Source organism: Marmota monax, unplaced genomic scaffold (assembly GCF_021218885.2).
Source record: "Marmota monax isolate L192 unplaced genomic scaffold, Marmota_monax_Labrador192_F-V1.1 WCK01_AAM20220418_F8-fsc00013, whole genome shotgun sequence".
Classification (NCBI taxonomy): Eukaryota; Metazoa; Chordata; class Mammalia; order Rodentia; family Sciuridae; genus Marmota; species Marmota monax.
In genome coordinates this window covers 836,932-861,480 of record NW_026692202.1, presented here as the reverse complement: position 1 = coordinate 861,480, position 24,549 = coordinate 836,932, and the positions used below count along the sequence as shown (strand labels likewise).

Here is a 24,549-nt window from a genome sequence, read left to right as displayed (position 1 = left end):
AAGGTGATAAACAAGTGAGAATAAAAAGCTTCTCATAAACAAAAGGAGAAAATGGGTTATTCTATAGACACAGCAACACTAGTCATTCAACCAGTTTTAAACTGGTTAGATTGGCCAATTCACTTCAGGGAACATGTTTTGTAATCCAACAAGTATCATCCTTCACTCCTGAAAATCAACCAATCAGGGATGGACTTACTTGGAAAACAGGTTCAGTGTGGTCCCATCAAGAACAGTGTTACTTGCGTAATCACAATTCTATAGATGCTGTCTACCCACTTATTCCTCTGAAAAGGCACCGATCCCAGAATTCCACATTTCCCCCCAACTTCTTTATAAGGTCATTAGCCTGCTCTTCTTAGACCGACGTGCATAGACGGGCTGTAACCTAGCAAGGGGTAATTCTGCCATATCTTTTTATTTCAGATAAAAAGACACTACGTGCTGGTCTGACATAAGACAATTCTTTAAAAACCAAAATTGATAATCATTTTTATGTTACATTGCAAAGAAGTTGATCTTTGAACTTGGATATTTTCACTATATTGTCCTATGAGAGTGGGGACAATACCATGATGGAAGCTGATAATAAGTCCTTTAAGAAGCAATTGGAACGATAATTAGGATAGGAATATTGTTTTCACCTTTAATGGTTCGCTGTGAGCCACATAGTCTTCAGGATTCTCCTGAAACTTTTCTCTAGCCTCAGCACTCGAAAAGTAGTAGAACTTTTCTCGGTATTTAGCTGCTTCTTCTGTGCTACATGGTTGTAAGATGAAGTTTTCTTTGAGAACCACTGGACAGAAGGACTTTGTGTCTCCCAAATGCCTCCTTTTCTCTTTAATTCTTTCTTCACTCTAGAAATATTATTCAATTTAAAGAGTATTATGAAAAGGCATTTGATGTAATAATAAAAAGGAATTAAAAATAATCCTCTTGAATAATTTTAATCTATAACAATCCAACTTTAAAACAATCCACAAGTCATTCTTATACTATTTTAATTAATTAAAAAATTAGTTTCTCATATCCCTCTAAATCCATATCCTAAGTTTTTAATTTTTATAAAGAAAATAAATCAGCACTGAGAATGAAGGTGTGCCTAGACCTCTACAGACAGAAACCAACAGAAGTGTAATGAAAACCTTCACTCTGAGTTCAGTTTCTAAAATTATTCCCAAGAAATAAAATTTGAGTCAGGGTGACAACTTTTTGTTTGTTTCTTTGTTTTACATTACTGGATATTGGATCCAGGGGCACTCTACCACTGAGGTGCATCCTTAGACCTTTTTATTTTTTATTTTGAGATTAAGTTGCTGAGGCTGGCCTTGAACTTGTGATCTTCCTGACTCTGTCTCTTAAATAGATGAGATTACACCCATGCACCACAGTGTCTAACTATAAATTCTTTTTTTTTTTAACTATCATCATCAACTTCTTTTTTTTAAAATTTTTATTGTTGGTTGTTCAAAACATTCCATAGTTCTTGATATATCATATTTCACACTTTGATTCAAGTGGGTTATGAACTCCCATTTGTACCCCGTATACCAATTGCAGAATCACATCAGTTACACATCCATTGATTTACATATTGCCATACTAGTGTCTGTTGTATTCTTCTGCCTTTCCTATCCTCTACTATCCCCCCTCCCCTCCCCTCCCCTCCCATCTTCTCTCTCTACCCCCTCTACTGTCATTCATTTCTCCCCCTTGTATTATTTTTCCCTTTCCCCTCACTTCCTCTTGTATGTAATTTTGTATAACCCTGAGGGTCTCCTTCCATTTCCATGCATGTAAATTAAGTTTGAGATGCCTCTGGATTTGCTTTGCTTTCTTTTAAGTGGATATAATCAGATAATAATTTCAAAATATTTTATTTAGCTAATAAATATTTAGTGACAGATTTTCATTTGTGATAAATAATTTCTATGCATGGTATGTATTATACTAAAAATGATTAGTATACTAAAATGATTATAATGCTACCAACATACATATGAAAACATACATATATATAGGTGCAAATATAATTATCCTATAATATGCTTCTCAACAAAACAAGAAATAATAACTTTCTGTAAAGGTACAAAAATAAGACTAATCAATATCTTCCTTCCATCATTCTTATTTAATTTATTTTAATTCCTATTAAGGCATTCAAACTTAAAAATGAGCTGAGAAGTATTGATTATTTCCTATGACATGGAAGAGTTTAAACAACACAGGAATTATTTAATCAGCAAATGTATATTAGAAATGACCTATAAACTTCCTTCTATTATTTTTGTTTGGCTTTTATCTTTTAAGCAAATTTTATTAATTGATTGTTTGGGGGTAAAAGCCTTTTTGAATTTCAAATTTATTAGTATAAAGTCCTCATAATTTAAAATAATTAAATGTTCATTATTGCTTCTTCTTTTTTACCTAATTAAGCTTACAGGAAGTTTGTCTGTTTTCCTTTTGTTGATTGGTCAATTTTTCATTTTGGGACTTTTATTTTATTTTGTTTTCCTATTTTAATAGTTTTTGCCTTTAATTCACCTAGGGATAGTTAATCACTGAGCCACATCCCCAACCCTTTTTTATTTTTTATTTGAGACAGGTCTGCTAAGTTGCTTAGGACCTTACTAAACTGCTGGGGCTGGCCTCAAATTTGTGATCTTCTTGACTCAGCCTCACGAGTTGCAGGTTATAGACATGCACCACCATACCAGGTGAGATCTTTTTTTTTTTTTTTTAATTCCCTTTTTCTCTCTCTAGCTTCCACATATGAGAGAAAACATCCAACCTTTGACTTTCTGAGTCTGGCTTATTTCACTTAGCATGATGTTCCCCAGTTCCCTACATTTACCAGAAAATGCCATAATTTCATTCTTTTTTATGGCTGGGTAAAACTCCATCATGTACATATACCATGTTTTCTTTATTCATTTGTCCATTGATGGGTACCTGGGTTGGTTCCATAACTTGGCTACTGAGCAGTACATGTTTTTGTGGATTCCAATTACATATATGATAGGCTCCTTGTTCCTTAGATCACTGATAATCTCACTTTTTTCACGATTTTTCCCCTTTTGTTTCATTGTAGATAGTTTCTATTGCTTTTTTTTCCAGTTTGCTAATCTTCTAAGTGATTGTTATTCTGTTAAATGAATGTCTCATTTAATTTTTGTACTTTTCAATCCTAACAGTGGAGATTAGGTGTTTATTATTCTTCTATATCTCTGCTTAACTTTTTGATTTATAGAGTGCATTTATGTTAACAGTTTTAATGCTTTTGTCAGGAATTCTGACATCTTTGTCAGTTTTCAATTAGTTTTAATTGACCAAATTTTCTCCTAATTACAAAGTCATATTTTCCTGCTTGTTTGCAGGTCTGGTGATCTTAGAGAGGAGGTCAAAATGTTATCTTGTATTCCCATAAATATTCTTACATGTTTATTCTTGGATACGGTGAAGTTACTTGGAAGAAATTTAGTCTTTTTGACTTTTACTTTTATATTAGGTGGGGCCAGAGCAGCATTTATTTTAGGTTGAATTATTCCCCATTCCTGAGGCTACACCCTGATTAATGCCTTACCTGATGCCCTGTGAATTATGGGATTTGTTAAAATGCATGGATACTGCACATAAAAATATAAGTTTTGAGTATTATAGACATCTTGAGAATGGTCTGAGAACACTAACAGAAGGTGGCCAGAGGAAGAGAATCAGAACATAAGTAGGACAAAACCACATCCTTTGGCAACCTTAATAGTCTCATAAGTTAATAATAAAGTACTGAGAGCTGTATCAAAATCATACTGTGTATTATTTCTTGCCCCCCCATCCCCTGCATATTTGGGTTTAAGTTAGGCAAAAATAACTTAATTGTAAGTGTATGTTTATCTAACTTAATAAGTTATTTTTTATTTATAAAGCCCCAAATTAAAGAAATATTTTCATGTTTTATGATTGACAGATGTCTGAGCTGGGCACTATCAAATGAAAATGTTTATCATGATTCTGGTGTCAAGGGAGTAGAATGGTGCCCCAACCTGTACTGCTGCTGTTTGAGGGTACTGCACATCATGATCATGCAAGCAGCCTTTTTAAGACTCTCTCTCTGTTTTACATACACACCCTACTCTTAGATTTATAAAATATTTACATTTTTAATACCTATATACTTTTTCCATGGAAAAATTTTTAAAAGATTCTCCTTATATTTTTTTCATGGTGTCTTTTTTTTTTTTTTTTAATACTACGTAGCCCTGGTATTTCAGGGAATCAAGTGAGGCTGGGGTCAGGGGAGAACATGAGCAAAAATATTTACTTATAAAGTTGAGCCTGCCTGTTTGTTCACTTGTTAACCTGTTAGTCACCACTCTGCTACGTACAGTTTCAAGGACTTACCAAATGAGAATGAGTAGTAATAAAACAGTCATACCTCTTCCTCTTCTTCTTCCTCTTCATCCAAATCCTCATCAATGTCAGCTTCAGCCTGATAGTCTTCTGTTTCTTCATCATAATCTTCTATAGTTAACTCCCATGCACTATACTGAAAAGGTTCTGTTAAAAAAATCATTGGAGAAAATATTTTTAGAATGAACAGTTATTAGCATATACAGAAGTGAAAAATTAGGAAACTAATTATTATTATTCATCTCTTGGTTTTAATATGTAGGCAAATAGCCCTTTACAAATTCTTTATGTGACAACTGACCAGCATGGCCAATGCTGTGGTGTGCCCCATGGCTGTTCTGATCAGGCAGAGCCTGCACTATGATACTTGTTAAATATTTTACATATCATCCTTAGATACATTGAATGCTTTACTTCATGAACCATCAAGAAAGGTCTTAAAGTTGCAGCATGTTTTTAATATCTCTACTCTTGATCATAAATGTGGCGATCACAGTCCTTACTTTCCATAGTGTTGACTACTTTTTGAAATAGTTCCTTTGGTGTTTTCCCAGAAATCTCCAAGTTTAAAATTTGAACGCCAGCCTCACTAATTGCTGATTCCAGTGTTTTCCAGGTGGTATTGAAAGCATTAATCTGCTCTATAAATGGCTCCATTTCAGGAACATCAGGATAAGTGTCTTCTGGAAACTCAGGCAGTACAACTTTTGAGTAAAGGTTAAAGGAAAGGAAAAAGAGTCTTTAAATATCTTATCTCCAGCCAAATTGCCAGAATAATTTACACTGTTTATAATGTTTTTCAAACATTTGAAAGAAAAGTAAACTTAATAGTCTTAGCAACAATATATATTCATAATTTCATATTTTAATCATTCTTTGTTCTTTATATATTATACATGAATTATTACCTATTAATAAAACTCAAATAATTAGATAATTAATATGAGCTTCATATGAAAACTTTAGCTGTAAATACAATGTGTAAAATAAATTTGATGAAAGTCAGTGTTATAAGGTGAATAGATACACTCTTAATGGAATAAACTAAATAAATATAATAAATATCAGGCTGACATACAGCATAGAAAGAAATAAGTAGAAATCAGGTAATGCCCCAATTAAAGGACTAGATTCTGTTAAGAAATGTGAAAAGCACTTTTATGCACTACTTTTGTTATATAATCTAACCTGTTTCAGATTCTTTACTCTCCATGATCTCTTTGGATTCTTTTGTAATTTCTGTTCCTGTTGTAGTATCCTCACTAGGCTCAGAGGCTTAATGAAGAAATCAAATGGTTAGTGTTTGAATTTTAAAATGTTACTTCTTTATGAAAGCTATGGCACAAAGAAATTCAAAACAGTTTAAATTGTGAATAACATGTCTAATAAAAAATACCGTTTTTGTTAAAGAATGGCATAAAAATATATGAAAATATGAGGCAGAAAATGAAGAATATTCTTAAGTATATAAATGGACATTAACTAGAAATAACTGACACATGGTACATACAATTCTGTTGATGACTATTGTTAAATAGTTTTCAAACTTCTGGTAATATGGCCCCAGACTTGCAGTGCCTGATACTCCTTTTAATTTCTCGTTAAATACTGATGAAGCTTGTAATCCCAGTAGCTCAGGAGGCTGAGGTGGGAGGACTACAAGTTCAAAGCCAGCCTCAGCAACTTAGTGAGGCCCTAAGCAATTTAGTGAGACCCTATCTCAAAATAAAAAATTTTAAAAATGGGCTGGGGATGTAGCTCAGGGGTAACGTGCCTCTGGATTCAATCCTTAATACCAAAAAATAAAATAAAATAAAATACCCATGAAGGGGGCTTTGAGTGTGGTTCAGTGGTAGAGAAAAATCCAAATCTACAAAAGAACCTATGAAGATACACCAAAAGACTGCAAAGTGGCAATGAGAGATGATAATATTGCAAAGCCCCAGTTATGGGCATAGGTATGGAAAAATTGAAGAGAATCCTATCTGTTTCATTGTTGAGGGTACAGACTATAAACTATTTTCCTGGATGACATAAGGCATTAAGACACCCTTCACACATGATCTAGCATAGATGGCTTCAGGGAAGATAGAACTAATTATCTTCTCACCCTACTCACACACTTACATGTATAGAGCCATTTTATAAAATGTGAAAAGCCATCTTCTAAGTTCAAATAATACTTCAGTTCTCCTTTGATAAAATCTATGTTTAATACTTATTATAGCAGGAAGTAGAAAGGGGCATACCCATCCTTTCTTGGCCTTTTGGCTAAGATCTAGTGAAGGAAAGGGATAAGCCCAGGGCTGGCATGGTAGTGACATGTTTAATTGTAAACTTCTCTGTTAATATACGCTTTAAAAATCATGTCAAAGAGAAGAAGATAATTCCAAACTGTGTTAGCTTCTCTGGCTTAATCAGAGACTGCAATGATTGGAGATGAAGACCATCTGGCTTCAGTCTAGAAAAGTCATTAAAGTTGAATACTTGCTAAATGCAACAACTTGAATGCCCCGGTCCAGCCCCAGCAGGGATGCAGGGGTCCTGAAGGATGAGTGGCATGGGGCGAAAGAGAGGAGTCGGACAGGTTGCAAGTTACAAGCAGCCTTCAGAAGGATCTGCTGCCCCTAGAGGGGGGGCCTTTATTTTTATACCTTTTTTGCAGATGTTTTTTTCAGGTAGTAAATGGAAAACCCCAAGCCCTGAAACTTCTTAAGACTTACAATCTTTTTATAATATATATTGATTATGTAAGATATTGAGTACATTGTTTAAAATATTTTCCTGTAACCATTGCCAATCATGAATAAGCCTTTACATTTTTACCTCAATCACTAGGTGCCACACTACACAACTAGACTATATGTCTCCTGACCTATTATTAACTTTTAAATTTAAAGCATACCTATAATTATTTCATTAACCTTTAACTTTAAAGCATACCTATGATTATTGGTAAACTTTCTTACTTCTAATATAAAATTCCAGTAAAACACACTTAAAATACTGAAAGTCTATTACTTAAAAGCCTACTATTCTGAAGTGCCTCTAAAATATATTTATGTCAATTTTACATTATTTTATTTTTAATCTCCAAGGTAATTTCCTTTTTTCATATGACCTATTTAATGGCTTTCTTAAAGAGTTTCTTTGATCCTTCATCAAAGTACACCAATTCTTATATCTTTGTAATCTTTAACTAAAGGGCAGGCTTTATACCTCAACCCACTTGCCATTAATATTAACTATGTGTTTCCCATTTTCATCATACATTCCTATGTAAGGCAAAGGAGGGTCTGTTGGTGGGGGGAATGTATGTTGCACATGTTGTGGCTTTAGAACGGGGTGGAGGGTGGGCTTAGTGTAAATTGTGAACAGTGGGATAAACATTTCTTGCTGATAAGGCTTGAGAAATAACATTACTGTTTGTATCCTGAGAGATACTGAAACACACCTCAGGGCATGAGTTAATTGTACCCTTAGTCTCATTCTGGGAATCTTCCTGCAATCTCAGGTAATACGTACTTTTATTATTGATTGACGGATGTCCTATTATCCATATCATGAGTATCATAAACAAAACACTTAACATTTCCCATGGTTTCAGTTTCCAGATGGTGCGGCTCTGCCGCAGCATCCCTCATGCTGTGACCCTGTCTTCACCACTTGAACTATAAGTTATTGCACATTAACTTATGTCACATATATCAGGTCTATATTGGAGAGTGTGAGGCAAGAAGTTTAAGTGAAAGGATGGGGTGAGGGTGGGGCAGGTTGCTCTTGGAAATACTCCTCTACCTGCCCTTCCTATCATGGTTTTTATAAAACCTATGAAAAGATGTTATGATGAAAGCAAAGAGAATATTAATTCAAAGACTCAAGTGAAGACTTTGCTTTTTGAAAACTTTTTTTTTCTTTACTGGGGATTGAACCCAGGGGTGCTGTACCACTGATCTACATCCCCAGCCTTTTGAATTTTTCATTTTGAGACAGGTCTCACACTAAGTTGCTCAGAGTGGCCTCAAAGTCACCATCTGCCCCATTCAGCCTCCTGAGTCACTCAGATTACAGGCATGCACCACTGTGCCTGTAAATTTTATAAGACCTATGCTTGGAGTACTCAACAAGCAGAAGAGGACAACAGAGTCTATGAAACAGGAGCCACAAGGCATAAAGATAGACCTCTCCAAAATAAAGGCTGAAATGCAAGAAAATTAGCTCAAATAAAACCATGCAAGGAAATCTAAAATGCAACAGCAGAATTAAAATATGCCTTAGGAGAAAATAAACTATTAATATGAAGGATAACAAATCTCTGAAGAATATAGAAGGGAAATACAAAGAGATAAAAACTTCAGGGAAAAGAAGATTAATGTGGCTGAGAAACAGTAGTTATCTAGCCAATAAATAATATATGATCCTGAAAAAGGAATCGAAAGCAATAATTAAAGAAAAACCACTCTGAGCTAGACAAAGACTGGAGAAAGTACAGAATTTGGGAGCAATGTCAATTAAATTATCAATAATCCTACTATCCCATAGGTGCAGAAATCTAAGGACTGTGTCCACACCTGTGGCATTCAGCTATGTGAAGATGCTGTGCCTCCTTCAAAATGATATCTGGAGGAAGTGTGTAAACAAATAATTAATTCTCATATTAATAGCTACTATGTATCAGAATAAATAGTAGTCTTGTATGAGGACTTTAAAAACGTATTAGAGCAAACCTTTCCCTCAGGCTGAAGTCCAATCAGACTATAGTTGTAAAACTAAAATAAAGAACCACATGCTTAGAAATATTGAAAGAAATACATTAGAATGTTAAATATTATTGTCTTTTGCTAGTGATTTCCCACCCCACAAAAAGAAGCTTTGTATTTTAGTAATGCCATTTTTTTCTATTTGTATGAATTCTACATTTCCTGTAACTAGCATATGTTTAATCAAATTGGGCTGGATTTTTGAACAATTTAAGACAGTTCCACATCAATTATATCAGAACTATGATCATGGTCAATCAAATGTCTATCAAAGGATAGACATTTTCCAGCTTTTAAGTGGTCCATAGTCTTTTTAAAGAATCAATTCATTATGACCTGCAAATACACTATGCAGCTGTTATCCTAGAGTTTATGTTTTTAGGATCAGATATGCCTCAGGCATAAATACTGAGCTTTTTTTTTTGTAACATAGGGGATAATTTATAGAACTTTTTTTCCAAGCAAATTTTTTTCCTATGGCAACAGTTTTCAGCTACTAGAATTATCTGGGTTATGTCTTAACATGGAGACTCCCAAATTCTATCCTAGACTTACAGAGCCAGAACTTGCAATGAGATAGAGCTCAATAGCCTTTAAAATAAGAATTTTAGGACACACACACACACACACACACACACACAGAGGAATGTAATATAAAGACAAAGACAGACAGGCATAGTAGCACATGACTGTAATCCCAGCAGCTCAGAAGGCTAAGGCAGGAGAATCATGAGTTCAAAGCCAGCCTCAGCAACTTAAAAGCCCTAAGTAACTTAGTGAGACCCTGTCTCTCTATAATTAAAAAAAAAAGGGCTGGGGATATGGCTCAGTGGTTATGCACCCCTGGGTTTAATCCCTAGTACCAAAGAGAGAGAGAGAGAGAGAGAGAGAGAGAGAGAGAGAGAGAGAGAGAGAGAGAGAAGGAAAGAAAAAGCCACAAGCCAAGAATTGCTTGGAGGCACCTAAAGCTAGGAAGAGGCTAGGAAGATGCGAGGCAGCATTCATCCCCAGAGCCTTCAAAAGGAGCACAGTCCTATTTACACATTGATTTTGGACTGTAAGAAAATAAATTTCTATTGTTTAAAGCCATCTTAAAGTTTAAGATTATTTGTTGCAGCAGCCCTAGGAAACTAATACATTTCCCAATAGTCTGCTTGGAAATGAGCATTAGAGAGCAATGTGAAATTTAGTGATGATTAAGCAAGGGAGAGATGGAGGAGAGAGTTTATGTCACATGCCCTACAGCAGACACTGTTGATAACTCACCAATCCTGTTTTCCTCTTTTTCTTTCCTGGCTTAGTGGGGTTTTGGTCTAGTGTTTACTCCAAACCCATATAGTTGGAGAGAGTGACCTCATCTACAGCTCCAAGGAATTAATCTAAGGTCTAAGCCTCACATGTAGGTTCTATCCCTTCTGATTTTGAAGAAGGAACAGTAACTATTAATTATGAAAGTGCTAAGATTTAAGGAGATGGGCATTACATGCCTGTAATCCCAGCAATTTGGGAGGCTACAGCATGAAGATCTCAAGTTCCAGGTCAACCTCAGCAAGTTAGTGAGACCCTGCTGTAAAATTTAAAAAAAAAGGGTTGAGAATGTAGCTCAGTGGTAAAGTGCCCCTGGGTTCAATCCCCAGTACCACAAACAAAAACAAAAACAAAAAAACAAATTTAACAAGATGAAATAGCTAATTACCCTGACTTGATATGATGCACTGTACACACATATCAAATTAACACGCTATACCCTACAAATGTGTATATTTATTCTGAGTCAAATGTTTTTTAAAAAGTGAAATAAAATGTTTATTCTGGAGCTGTGGGACTAATAACACCTTGGTAAGAATGAAATGCATACACATATATGAGCTACAAAATATGAATTGTGTAAGTTTTGGTGATTTTGCATATGACTTAAATGTTCTTTTATTTGCATTTAAAATGGCACTGCACAATGCAAAGATAAGTCATTAAATTCATGCTAACAAGTTGATTTTTTTCTCTATTTAAAATGACATTAAATAGCAAATGAAAAACACCATGACAAGCTGAAAGAGAGGGGTTGGGGCACATTGGAAGAAAAAGAACTTTGTATTTTAGTAATTTAATGGCAATCTATTCCTGCTTTTGGGAAAATGTGCGCTGCAAATTAAGTCACTGACCCTGTTCCTGAATGAGAGTCATGGGGCCAAGCCCATTCAACTTCCCTATCACATTGCACACCATGTTATTTGGCTTCTTTCTGAGTCTCATCTTCCTATTTTCAGCCAGCTTCCATTTTATTATTTCTCCCACCCCCACTCCTCTTTCTCTCTAATGAACCTGAGTAGAATGAAAGATGTGGCCCTCAGTGAAGTCTAACCTAATTTATGTTCTGTTTCAGGCATTTCCAAATCTTCAGGTACTAATGACGGTCTGTTTTCAGGCACTTCAGATTCTTCATGGACATCATAGTCCTCACCTTCGAGTTCTTCATCAGGATCGTGATAAATAGCATCAATTTCTAGAAAAAATTAGAAGGAATAAACTATCATTCCGTTTAAATCAACAAATATTTATTGGGTATTGATAAGTGCTGAGGCCAAAAGAATGAGTGACTCCTGCCCTCCTGGAGTAGGTGGTTTAAAGGGGGAGACAGATGCATTATCTCTATATTATACCCACCCAACATGGTGGTACAGAATTAACAGACTAAGAGTGTTATGGGAAAACCTGACTAAGGGTTCATTGAAAAGAAGAAATGTTTATAGCAGCCCCAAATAATCTAACAGTATAAGATCAGAAGCAGTCCAATTCCATTCAATAAGGGAATGACTGTCTAATATGATATCCACTAGTCAGGTGCGGCTCTTGAGCCCTTGAAATGAAGTTTGTACAAATGGATATATATGTAAATATGGACACCTAGCCTCATTCCATAGTTTGGCTATTGTGAATTGTGCTGCTATAAACATGGGTATGCATGTACCACTATAGTAGGCTGATTTAAATTCTTTAAGATACTGAGGAATGGTCTTTTAAGGAATTTCCATACTAATTTCCACAGTGGATATACAAATTTAAAACCCTACCAAAGAGTAAAAGTGGATAGATTTTCTTATCATTAAAAATATTAAATAATATAGATTGTTGATCAATAATGTCCATTATAAATTTAGAAAGCATAATTCTAAGTTTTATGTAGTTCCTGATGAACATTAATATATATTGGAGTTTTTCAGGAAAAAAATGGCAAGTGGTATCAGAAAACTGGTCTCTCTAATTCCCTTTCATGTAATATTTTTATGAAAATGGAAAGCATCTCTTTATATGCAGAGATGATATGAAAAAATAATTGTTTTCTGGACTCTTGTGGAAATTTCTTCCCCCAGTAAGTTTCTCCAAGAATTGCATTCTGATGGTGTGATACACCTCTGGCATCTAAATTTTATCTAAATCCAGATGATTAAGCACCCAGAGAAAAACAACCTGAAATATTCTTACATCTAGGTCTGAACCCAAACCACAGTGCATGTGGCTTCTAAGTATGTCACTTGGAAAGTAGTGAATCTTTTTGTGTTAGATTGAGGATTTTATGGTAACACACACAAGTATGAAGCAACACTTGCTGAATGTTACAAGCTTGTTATGTGATGAAGCTATGTGCTCTACATATCTCCTATAATAAAATATCTCCTATAATAAAAAATTTTGGGGCTAGGGCTGTGGTTCAGTGGTAGCACACTTGCCTGGCATGTGTGAGGCACTGGGTTCGATTTCAGCACCACATATAAATACATAAAATGAAGGTCTATCAACAACTAAAAAAAATTTTTTTTAATTGTCATATACCTCAAATATGTGTGTATTCATTTATAGGTTGTATTCTTATCCATATTAGATACATTATAAAATGTACATAAGAATTGATATAAGTATATTTCAGAAAATTATAAAAAGTTTAAAACCTTTTTTCTAAAACCCTACTGAATAATCTATGTCACATATAAATTTGGGATGGTTCAAAGATGTTTTAAAGATCCTTGAACTATTTGGGATTTTGATTGTTAATTATACAGTCATCTGTTGATTCATGACAAATTACCCAGAAATGTAGTGGTTAAAACAATCACATATTATCCTTGTAGTTTGGGAAGGCTTAAATGAAAAGTTCTGGCTCAGGTTGTCTCATGTATTGTAGTGAAGATGCCCATCAAGGTTGTAGTGTTCTCAGGCCTTAACTGGGACTGGAGGATCCACTTCCAAGGTGAATTCCTCAAAGCCAGTACCAAAGTGTTCAGAGAAGAGTCAGCTACTACCACCCTGTCCTATCCAAAATCCTGGCCTACAGAATGGTTTAATGAAAATGGTGGTTGTTTTATGCCCCTAAGTTTTGGAGTGGCCTGTGGCATAGCAGAGGAAAATTGAAACAAATACTCTGCACTTCTTTTGAACTATTATCCTCTTTGGAAATCTGGTGAAACTTATGGACCTCTTCTCAGAATAATGTTTTCAAATTCATAAAATAAAATATATAAAAAACCAATAACATTGAAATCCAGCTATCAAGATTTAAACTATTTTTTGTGCTATAGGAAAATTTTGCATCCTTACTAATGTATTAAAGAAAAAGAACTAGCTGCTGGTTTAATAACTGTTATGATGATGGAACAGTGATAAGCATAGACACAATATATAAAACTACAATATGAAATGAAAATATCTTAATTTCTACTGATAACAAAGTCAAGGTACTTCTAACACTGTTAAGGTTTATTGCCTGTATTAACAGTTGATGGAAATACTAAATTGAGTTTTAAAGGTCAGTGAAACTATAGTTGGAATTAATTTTCCATTGAAGTTCACAAACCCCTGAATTTTACCTATGGATCTCAGTTTGAGAACTACAGCCTTTAAAGAAACTTAAAACTTAGAAACTGAAAAGTAACAAAGTGTAAAGGCACTAGGCAAAGTGAGAGTTTGGCTATTTTCTCAGCCCTTGCAGGATTGTTCTGGGAGAAGTAATTCTAACTGCCATGTGTTACCCATGAGAAGCAACCATTTAAAGACATTCTACACATGCTGTTCCTCTGTATATACATATTCTTGAGATGCAAGAGTATGTATCTATGTTAGGAGTCTTTTTTCTCTGAGTCAATGACTCCAGTAACCATATAATTTATTATCCAAATTTAAATTGATTGATAACAAAAGCAAGTACTACAGACATAACCATAGACATAAACCTGGACTCATAGGCAAACTAGAAAATGTGATTGTCCTGTCTATAATTCACTTCAAATAATGTAGTTGCTTGTAGTAACAATACAAGATTAAGTGACACATTATTAGTCATATCAATCTGTGTTTGCCTTTTGCTTTCTTGTTTATGGCTTCCAATAGCCTTTGCTTTTCTTCTTCTATTCTCAATTCTTCTTCTTTGGCTCTTCTGAAATGAGAAGATCCAAAATTTTATTATCCTTGGAAATTTAGACATCTTACCTTATTATAGAATTAAACGCTTATAGTGGTAAAAATAAAAAGACTAAATTGTTTATAATATTCATTATACTTTTTATGTTACAATGTACAATTTTAAATTACTCATGTTGAGTTAATTTTCAGTTGTTGCGATTGTTGTTTTGGTAGGAAAAACTGGAATGTTATATTTTAAATAACTTTGGCTAGTAACTAGGAAACTTATCAAAAGTAATAAAGGACTACTTAACTGTAAGTTCAAAGGCAAATGGGAGGATTTGTAACATTTTTATCTGATTAAATGAAAAATTTTCACAATATAATGCTAAGTGGAAAAAAAGGAGAATATAAAACAATGTGTAGTACGATTTTAATTTTATATTTAAGATGTATATAAATGAGGACAAAAAGACCAGAAGAAAATAAACTGTTAACAATAACTATCTCTGGGTAGTAGCATTAGAGTTTAAAATTTTCTTTAATTTTTTTGCATTTAAAAATTTTCTGCACTGAATAACTAGAAGTAAGTTGTAAGTTTATCTTTTTCATCAGGAAAAAAAGCTAATTGTTTTCTTTTTTTAACACCATTTTTTGGTATGGGGTTTGAACCCAGGGCATGCCAGACAGGTGCTCTACCACTGAGCTAGATCTTCTGCCCCAGTAATGGTGAAATTTAGAAATCTGGAATATGGAAACTTAAATATCTGGAGGAAATCTATTTCATTAAGGTCAAAGCACTAATTCTGCCTTAACAATGGTAAAAATAGATAAAAGAAAAGTTAGTAAAATGGTGAAGAATTGCAATATTTATTAAAAATGAAAAATTTGTATACTTTTGACCTAGAAGTTCTATGACTAGGTATTTAAACATAGGCATGCTACTGCAGAAGGAAACATAAGCATGTTGATTGCATCTTTTAAAAATTGTATCAAAAAATGATACCAAGTATTCACCAACTGGGGACAAGTTAAGAAGAGTTCATTCCTATCAATAGCAAGGGCTGGAGCCACAGCTTCCCCAAGGCCTATCATTACTCTTTTATTTGGTTCTTCTTTGTGTTCATTTGTCCTTCCTTTGAAAATTAATTACATTTATTCTCTTCAGAAGATATTACTCCTCTTCTCCCAACAGGTCTGCTTTCTGTTGTGGATGATCTTCTTTCATTATATTCTAAATCCTGTGTTCCAGCCAGAAGTCTTGGTGTAATTTTGAATTCTCTGTTTGTGACCCAGGTCTGTGAGCTATAAAGCCCTCTTTCTGAACTCCTTTCCTATTGACTGTCCATGAAGGGGCAGTCATTTGTTCTACTTAGTTCAACAGGATTCTTTTTGAGATCTTCCTTATCTAAAGCCTGGTTAAACTACGTTGCTGCTAAGAATCTTAGGCCTTGCCAAAATGAGGAAGAATTTTGCTTGTTATTAAAAACTTCTATAAAACCATTTGTAAATACAATCAAAAGATAAACGATGATGACAGATATTATCTTGCAATTTGACTAGCAAATTTGGAAATAGATGCTGGAAAAATTGCAGAATTTAGCATGATTTTAGATATCTGACCCAAGATCTAATTCTTAATCCTATTAGATTTATCTTTTTTTAAAAAATTGTTCTTTTTTTGATGAGAGTAGAGATGGAGTTGGAGAAGATAATGCTAAGTGAAGTTAGAGAATCTCAAAAAGACGAATGCTGAATATTTTCTCTGATATAAGGTGACTGACTCGTAGTGGGGTAGGGAGGGGGAGCATGGGAGGAATAGACGAATTCTAGATAGGGCAGAGGAGAGGTGGCAGGGGGTTAGCAATGATGGTGGAATGTGATAGACATCATTATCCAAAGTACATGTATGAAGACACGAATTGGTGTCTTCAACCAGAGATATGAAATATTGTGCTCTATATATGTAATAAGAATTGTAATGCATTCTGCTGTCATGTATTTAAAAAATAAAATCAATTAAAAAAAAGTTATGTCAGATTCATTCTACTGTCTTTCCTATTCCCATTCCTTCTCTCTTCCCTTTAGATTTATCTTTTTTTCTAACCAATTTTAAAGCCATTAACTGAAGTCTCTAAGCATTTCCCCCCTTTTCAATGGTGTTAGTTTTCATTGTACAGTATGTGGAAAAAAGTCTGCTTTCAAATACTCATGATTAAATTTTAAAAATCAACATATAATCATATATATTAAACGCTGGTCTTGTGAATGCCCAGCATGCATTCACATAAAATACATATATATAATCAATAATGTGATTATGTGCATATAACACATCTGTATGATCAACATAATATATATATATATATATATATATATATATATATATATATATATATATACACACACACACACACACACACACACACACAACTAGGAAAGTCTGGGCAGGTATTTGACATTTAAGAAGTTTATAAATATGCGAAAATTTGGAATCAAAAGAATTAAAAATTGAAGATAGAAATAACTTAGAAAATTCCCTCTGGTAAGGAGAGAGTGAAAGCATAGTTGGAAGAAACAGGGGAAGGTATCTTTTTCTTTTTAAAAAAATTACATATATTTATTTTATATCTATTTTAAATTATCAGTCTTTCAGTCTAGAAATCACATGAGCTTTGGTTTACTCTTACATTAAGATTTCATCTGTTCCCAAATATTGAACTATTTCTCATATACTAAAAAAAAAACTAAGTGGTTCCTTAAATATTAGCAGATTATTGCTCCATTTGCCATAAAAGTTTTGAAAGCTAAAAGTAAATCTAATAAATTTGTAATTATTTTTTGAACTAGTAATACTTTTTAGTCAATATATAGAACAATGATTTTATTATTCATCAATTCAACTAAATTATACTTCATGGAGCTTGGGGTCAAGTTCCTAAGGGAATAACTAACTTAGATGAAGAATATACATTAAAAAAAAACGACAAAAAAATACCTCTTCTGAGCTACACAAGTCAGTTTACTACCCCTATACAATTACCCACCTCCCATCTTTATAATTTAAATTTAGAGTTTGATGAGCTCTCCTATATCCAAGATCTAATTGCTAATATCTGAAAAGGAAAAAGAAAATATTTGAGAATGTTCCTACAGGTGCCATCATTAATAAATAGAAATGTACGCTTAAATGTCTATGTCTTATTGCTTCAGGTACAAACTGAAATTTAGTATTTGAAGAGCATGTTTATCAAAGAAGAACAATTAACAAATTAAGTCACTGTTTCTTTTTAAATTTTATTCCTCAACCCGAGGAACTTCATATGTTGAAGTTTAATCTTGATCCTAGCTATGAACAGATAAATATGTATTCATACTTTTTAAAACTTCCATTATACCCAGATACAAGAATAAGCCCTCGGGGCTGGGGTTGTGACTCAGTGGTAGAGTGCTTGCCTGGCAAGTGTGAGGCATTGGGTTGGGTTCTCAGCAACACATAAAAATAAATAAATAAAAATAAAGGTTCACCACAGCTAAAAAAAAAAAAAAGACTTTAAAAAAAGAACAAGCCCTTGATGTTAAAACTGTCAAATGGTCAAATGTAAATAACTAGTTCTTGTTTTTCCTTATGTAGTTTTCAGGCTTTGGAATTTAGACACATCACACAAAGAATATATTTGTTTACTTCCTATCAAATTATTGCTTCAGTTTGTAGATACTTGTTAGCAAAACTAAGGCAGAGACAAATATCATAATATCTCTCTGTAGGGGGTGTGTGTGTGTGTATGTGTGTGTACACATATCTGTGCTCATTGTTTTAAAGCATCTTTTGAGAGTGGATAATTGATTATGTTTGCTATGGGCTGCGAAAGCGTTCACAACTGTGTTCTTTAGAAATTCTGAAAGTATTTGCAAAATCACTGTTTTTCTCAGAATTAATTAGAATCCGATCTAATTATGAGACTATCTTTTTGATATTAGAAATATTTCACAAGTGTAGATTGTAAGAAAATGCAGCTACAATGGATACATTGACCTGTTTCATCATTCTAGACAGATACTTTACCTTTCTGCTGCTTCTTCCTGCTTTTTCTTTTGTAGTTCATCTAATAATCTTTCTAAAATCTTAGCATTGATTTCAGATTTATGCCTTAGATATATTCTGTTAAGTAAACATTTTCCTGAAATATAAAGTGAATAATATTAATTTTGAAGCTGCATAGAGTAAAATACATTTTGGAAATTAACAACAAAAAGTTATTTCTGCCTATATCTAAATATATTTTCCTTTAAAGATTTATCTAAAGAGAACTTAGATTCTTTAAAAAAATTTTTTTGAACTTAGATTATAAAAGACTGTCTTAGTATGTTTTAAAAAGGTATATATTAATATGGTATAAATCATTAAAACATGAAAAAATTTATATTACATTTTTCCCCCTGGAAATTCTCCTTTCAAATATACCTATTTTCTTCAGAGGCAAAGTGACAGAATAATGAAAAATTAACATATTTATGTAGCTAATTGCCCTCGGTCTTACATATCATTCACTTAGAAGTTGTAGCTTCTGATTTAAAGGGGGTGTTAAATTGCTAGCTCTAAAGAACAGTTACAATTACGAGGGCCTGCTGGAATGTTCAGCAAGCCAGCACATCATCCCAGGGCATCTTCTTGGTGGATGGAAACTTTATTTTGTGCACCAGTAGTTCCTGAAGGGATTGCTGGGGCAGTATTTATACTTAAGAAGAATGGAAAGTTCTCCGTTCTGTATTTTAAACAAAACTATTATCAGCAATAAATTTCCACTTTCAAATTTACATGATAAATATTTACCAACCATTGTTTTCTGTATCTGATAAAAGGATTACCAAATCAGGTAAAATTCCTTTATCAATTAAGGCAATCCACAGTTCCTTTATAAGAGGGCAGTTGCCCAAGATCCATCCTCCATTTTGGGGGGCTCCAGAAAACCTATCTTTATTTTCTTCCATCACCTGTGAAAAATTGCACACTGATATTACCATCATAGTTTGACAAGTCGAGGATTCTACCTTGATAGATCATTTTGTGGATCTCAAACAAGTATGTTTTGAGTTCTGACTTTGAGAAGAAAAAAGAAAAGAATATATTAATTTTAAAAGAGAAACAATTTTAAAGCAATAAAATTGTAAGTTTTAAGAGTTAAGAATGGGAAGCAAAAGCCTTTATTAAATAAACAATAATACATTTTTGCTATATATTGTTCAATATCATAGAATACAAATCCTTATCAGAAGGCCTGGGTGGGCCTGAGTCTGCATTTCTAACATGCTCCTGGAGATGATGGTACATGCACCACTCTTTGAGTAGCAAGGTCCTAGACCAGCACCCTCTGCTTTACACCCTTCAATGTGAGAGGGGACATTTATGGAGATGGTTTCTGAAAGCAGTAGGAAGGAAATGGGTCAGAACAAATATTGTGGGTGCTTATTAGGGAGTTCTGCTAACTTCTTACCTCCCTGTTCCAGTAGCAATAGCTTCAACACAAATATGAAAATTAGTAACGTGTAACTGTGAATGCACAACTCTGAGAACTCTAAACCAGCTTGTGTGCCATCAGGTATCATGGAATATTAGAAATCAAAGGGGAAGAAATGTCAAGGGGCCATGAGCATCCAAAATAATTATTATTTTTTTTTTGAAATTTTATCTGAGTAAGCAGTGTTTTGAAAGAAAAAGAATTTCAAACACTTTGAAATGGTTAACATGAAAGGATTAGGAATCAAAAGGAAAAGCAACAAAGAAGAAACAAAAATGACTAATAAGATTTTACTGTCCAAGTTTAGAAGATACAAAATTAAAACACATTGAGATAGAACATAATTTTTCTGTTCTTTCAACTTTTTTTTGAAAAAAAAATGGCTTCATAGTATTTTAGTACATGAATAAATCTTACTTTGTTTAACCATTTCCTTACTATTAAATATTCATCACTTGTACTTTTATTGTAATACTGTGATGAATATCTTTATATATTAAATCTTTCATATTTTTATAACATTGTGATGAACATATTTATATAAAACCTTTAAATATTATGTATTGCTTCAGGTTAGCTTCCTAGGAAACATGATTTTAAGATCAAAAAGATTGCATATTGTAAAGACTTTTCATATGTACTGCCAAAAACATCTATATCAATTTTTACTCTTTCAAACAGAGTTTGAAGATAACTATAGCATAACCACTTCACAAGTATTGTTTTTAAAAAACACTGTCAATTTAATAGGTGAGAAAAGATATCTTATGGTTTTATTTTCATATTTTTATTGAAACAACCATTATAAATGTTTAACCATTTGCATTTCTTCTTTTAAAATGCTTATAGTCCTGGCTTGCGGTAATAGATTTTCCCATTGATTTATAAGAAATTAATTTTATATTTATTTTATCTTCCCCAGTTTCACTTTTGCCTTAAAATTTTGATTTTCATGGTATCGTTTTCTTTTTAGAACCCAGGGGTACTTAATCACTGAGCCATATCCCAGCTCTTTTTAATATTTTATTTAGAGGCAGGGTCTCTCTGAGTTGCTTAGGGCCTTGCTAAGTTGTTGAGGCTGGCTTTGATCCTCCTGCCTCAGCCTCCCAGAGCTGCTTGGGTTACAGGGTGAGTGCTTGCGCCACCGTGCCTGGCCATGATTTCCTTATAGAAAGATTATATATACCTTGATAGATCATTTTGTGGATCTCAAAATAATCTCCCCTTTTTGCATTGCTGAGGATCAAATCCAGGGTCTCTTGCATGCTAGATAAGTTCTCTATCACTGGGCTATGTCCCTAGCCTGAGACACTCATTATTAAGTAGCCTCTCTATTGAGATTTTCTCTAAAGACTTCTTCTATTGCAGTTGCCTAGAGTTCTTGGTAGATATTGGATCTGGAATGTACTCCAAAGGCCCATATGCTAAAGGTTTGGTCCCCCGCTTGGTGCTATTAAGAGGTGGTGGAAACTATAAGAGGTGGGGCCTAGTTGGAAGTCACTGGGAGCATGTCCTCCAAGGGGACTGTGGGATCCAGGTTCTGTCTTCTTTCTTCCTTTTGCTTCCTGGTCATAAGGTGAGCATATTTGCTCTGCTACACACTTACCCTTCTCTTCATGATTTCTTTCCTAACCACAGTACCCAAAGCAACCTGGGCCAACTGATCTTGGACTGAAGCCTCCCAAACTGTGAGTCCAAAACAAAACATTTCTCTTTATAAGTTATTCAAGGTATTTGTTACAGTGATAAAAATCTAACACAATATTTGACCTTTCTAAGATCATTTCAATGGTACTATACTTTCTTCTAGTTTAAAAAAAATGCCATTTTAACATTTAGCTATGGGGTTATTATTTTTATTTTCATATAAGTTGAGAATCTAAGTCCCCCCAACCAAAGCTAACTTTACCAACACTGAATTGACTGAATTTATCAATTCCTTCAGCACATGCTAATGTTTTATCTATACTGAGGTCTGTTCCTGAAGCTTCTCTGTGGTTCTGTTGATTCTTGTATGATGAGCAAATAGTATTAGGACATATTTTAGTAGCTAGTAGAGCAAGGGTCTCTTATACTTCTTTGCCAAACTGCTCTTATCTAATCTCAGCTATTGGTTCTTCCACAGGAACATTAGAGTTTGTTTAAAAAAATGTTTTTTGAGTTTTTTATTACAAATGTATCAAATGGTATGTATTAGAATTTTGAAGGCATTAAAATATTTTTAGTTCTTTACAAAAATGCATCAAATGTATAAATTGAGAAAGATTTTTTTTTAAAATAAGATTTTGTCTTTACATACAAGAAGTTGTTACGTCTCTAGGTGTTGACATCTGCTTATGTTCCCATTTAAAGTGTAATACTTTCATTCATGTGGCTCTCTCATCTTTATTTCAAGTTTATTATTAGCTATTTTACATTTATTTTCCTGTCTTGTGTGGAGTTTTAAAAATTCATTTGGCTACGTTATTTCTGAACATGCTTATTAGCTCTAATTGCTTTTAGATTTTCTTGGATATTTTTTGAATAAAAACAATCAACTGCAAAAATGATTATATTTCTCCTCTGTTCCAATAGTTATTTCTCTTATTTATTACAAGTTATTATAAGATTGTTATAAATTTCCATAGATCACTGAATTTAATGTGATCCTAAACTAGACCTTCTTTATCAGGTTAAAAAGGACATTCTGCTGTTCTTAATGTGATAAAATGATTTATTGTGATAATCATTTGTGTTATTCTTGCTGTATTTTTTCCATTGTCACTCTGGGAAGGAAGCCAACCTCTCTGAACTCCTTTTTGGGAGAAGTTTGTGTGGCAGGGCTAACTGCAGGAGTTGTCTTTCTGACCTTACTTTGTTCCAAATGATTCTGCTGCAGGTGGAAAATTATCACTTACCAAAAACCAGTGGAGCAAAAGAAGGGAAAGGAAAGATTATTGGCTTGTTCACTGATTTCAAGGAAAGAGGTGGTTGACAGGGGAGGTCCTGCTATCACTGAAGTAGCTCAAGCTATTCAAGTCCAGGAAAGTTCAAAATCGAGCCCAGGAAAGGTTTGGGGGATGGGGGATTTGGGTGCCTGAGGTGGGGTGGGGAAGCAAGTTTTGGATGTATCAGTAGTAAGAGCTTTAGTTCAGGAATGTATGCAAGGGAAATCCCCAGTTGGATAATTGTGAGAGAAGATGGAAACCTTCCTTAGGATTTCATATCCTAAAGAATTTTAGGATGTTTGGCTAAGAAGAGAGATGTGAGACTCCAAATCTGGAAACTCTGCTCCTGGGGGAAGGGAACTGGCAGGGACCATCCCCAGGTGAACTGTGTCCACCCAGCTATTATTACCTGAGAGTTGTGGAATTGGGTTCTTAAGATCTGATCAGTTAAAAATAAAGGGTACTTTCTTTAGACATCTTCAGGGGAGGGATGAGTAAGAGAAAATAATGTTTCCAAAATTAGAATAATATTGTAATATATTATTCATCTTTTTATCCTCTTGTGATTTTAATAATAAAAAGTTTATTTTTCTGCATTAATAAGTTATTTCTAGATTCCCTTTTCTTTGCTATTTTATGTTTATATTCTCTCACTTGTGAATAGATGGATGGCAGATGGACATGGAACAGACAGAGACTGAAGGAATCAGAAAAAGTAGGACATGACCCAGAGGAAGAGGGGGCATAGAAGGATATATTAACTGCACCAAGTTTAAATATAAGGCAGAAATGGGTCAGAATAGAGATATAGAGATGTTAGCAAGAGAGAACCATGTGGAGAGGGAAGCAAAGCAAAACATAATGTCTGACACAGAGAGGGATGGGATGATAAGTGAAGCAGGTTGTTGAAGGATCCACACCGCCAGATTTCAAGACTATTGTAGTTAAGATATAAGGCACTGGCAGAGATAGGCAAATAGACCAATGGAATAGAAAACAGAGTCCAGAACAGACCACAGTTGGAAAGTTACTTGGTTTATAATAGTGGGGAAAGCATGATCTTTTCAATAAACAGTACTAGAGCAACTGAATATCTCTATTGGGAAATGTGAACCTTGACCCTCATATTTTGATTTTCATTTGTATTTTTCTGATACAAATGAAAACCTTTCCATGTATTTGTTGATCATTTGGATTTTATGATACATAAAAACTAGTTAAAAATGGACATTAGTCTAAATATGAAAGACAAAGCAAAGTTTTCAGAAGAAAATTTAGGAAGCTATCTTCCTGACCTTGGGTGGGCAAAGATTTCTGCATCAGGCCATATAGGTGCTAACTGTGAAATAAAAAGTTAATAAATTGGGCTGCATTGAAATGAACTCCTATTATTCAAGATAGAAGACATTTGTAAAGATAATTATAAAATGTCCAACAAAGTTCTCATATCCAGAATGCATAAAGAAATATAAGTTAAAAAGAGACAAACAATCCAATAAAATAATAACAATACAATATGGACAAATGGCTTCCAAAAGGAGT

General features: G+C 33.8%; 1 protein-coding gene across 1 annotated transcript in view; it reads right to left on the bottom strand.

Annotated features, from left to right (window-relative positions):
• Window positions 1-24,549, bottom strand: part of Ak9 (adenylate kinase 9) — a 134,305-nt gene that overhangs the window by 48,330 nt on the left and 61,426 nt on the right. Inside the window, exons 18-25 of the mRNA XM_046430075.2 lie at window positions 19,400-19,556; window positions 18,628-18,742; window positions 14,519-14,595; window positions 11,530-11,670; window positions 5,596-5,682; window positions 4,911-5,111; window positions 4,433-4,554; window positions 645-857 (exon numbers count right to left, since the gene is read on the bottom strand). Of these exons, the coding sequence (XP_046286031.1) occupies window positions 645-857; window positions 4,433-4,554; window positions 4,911-5,111; window positions 5,596-5,682; window positions 11,530-11,670; window positions 14,519-14,595; window positions 18,628-18,742; window positions 19,400-19,556 (1,113 nt within the window). The remainder of the gene's footprint in view (window positions 1-644; window positions 858-4,432; window positions 4,555-4,910; window positions 5,112-5,595; window positions 5,683-11,529; window positions 11,671-14,518; window positions 14,596-18,627; window positions 18,743-19,399; window positions 19,557-24,549) is intronic.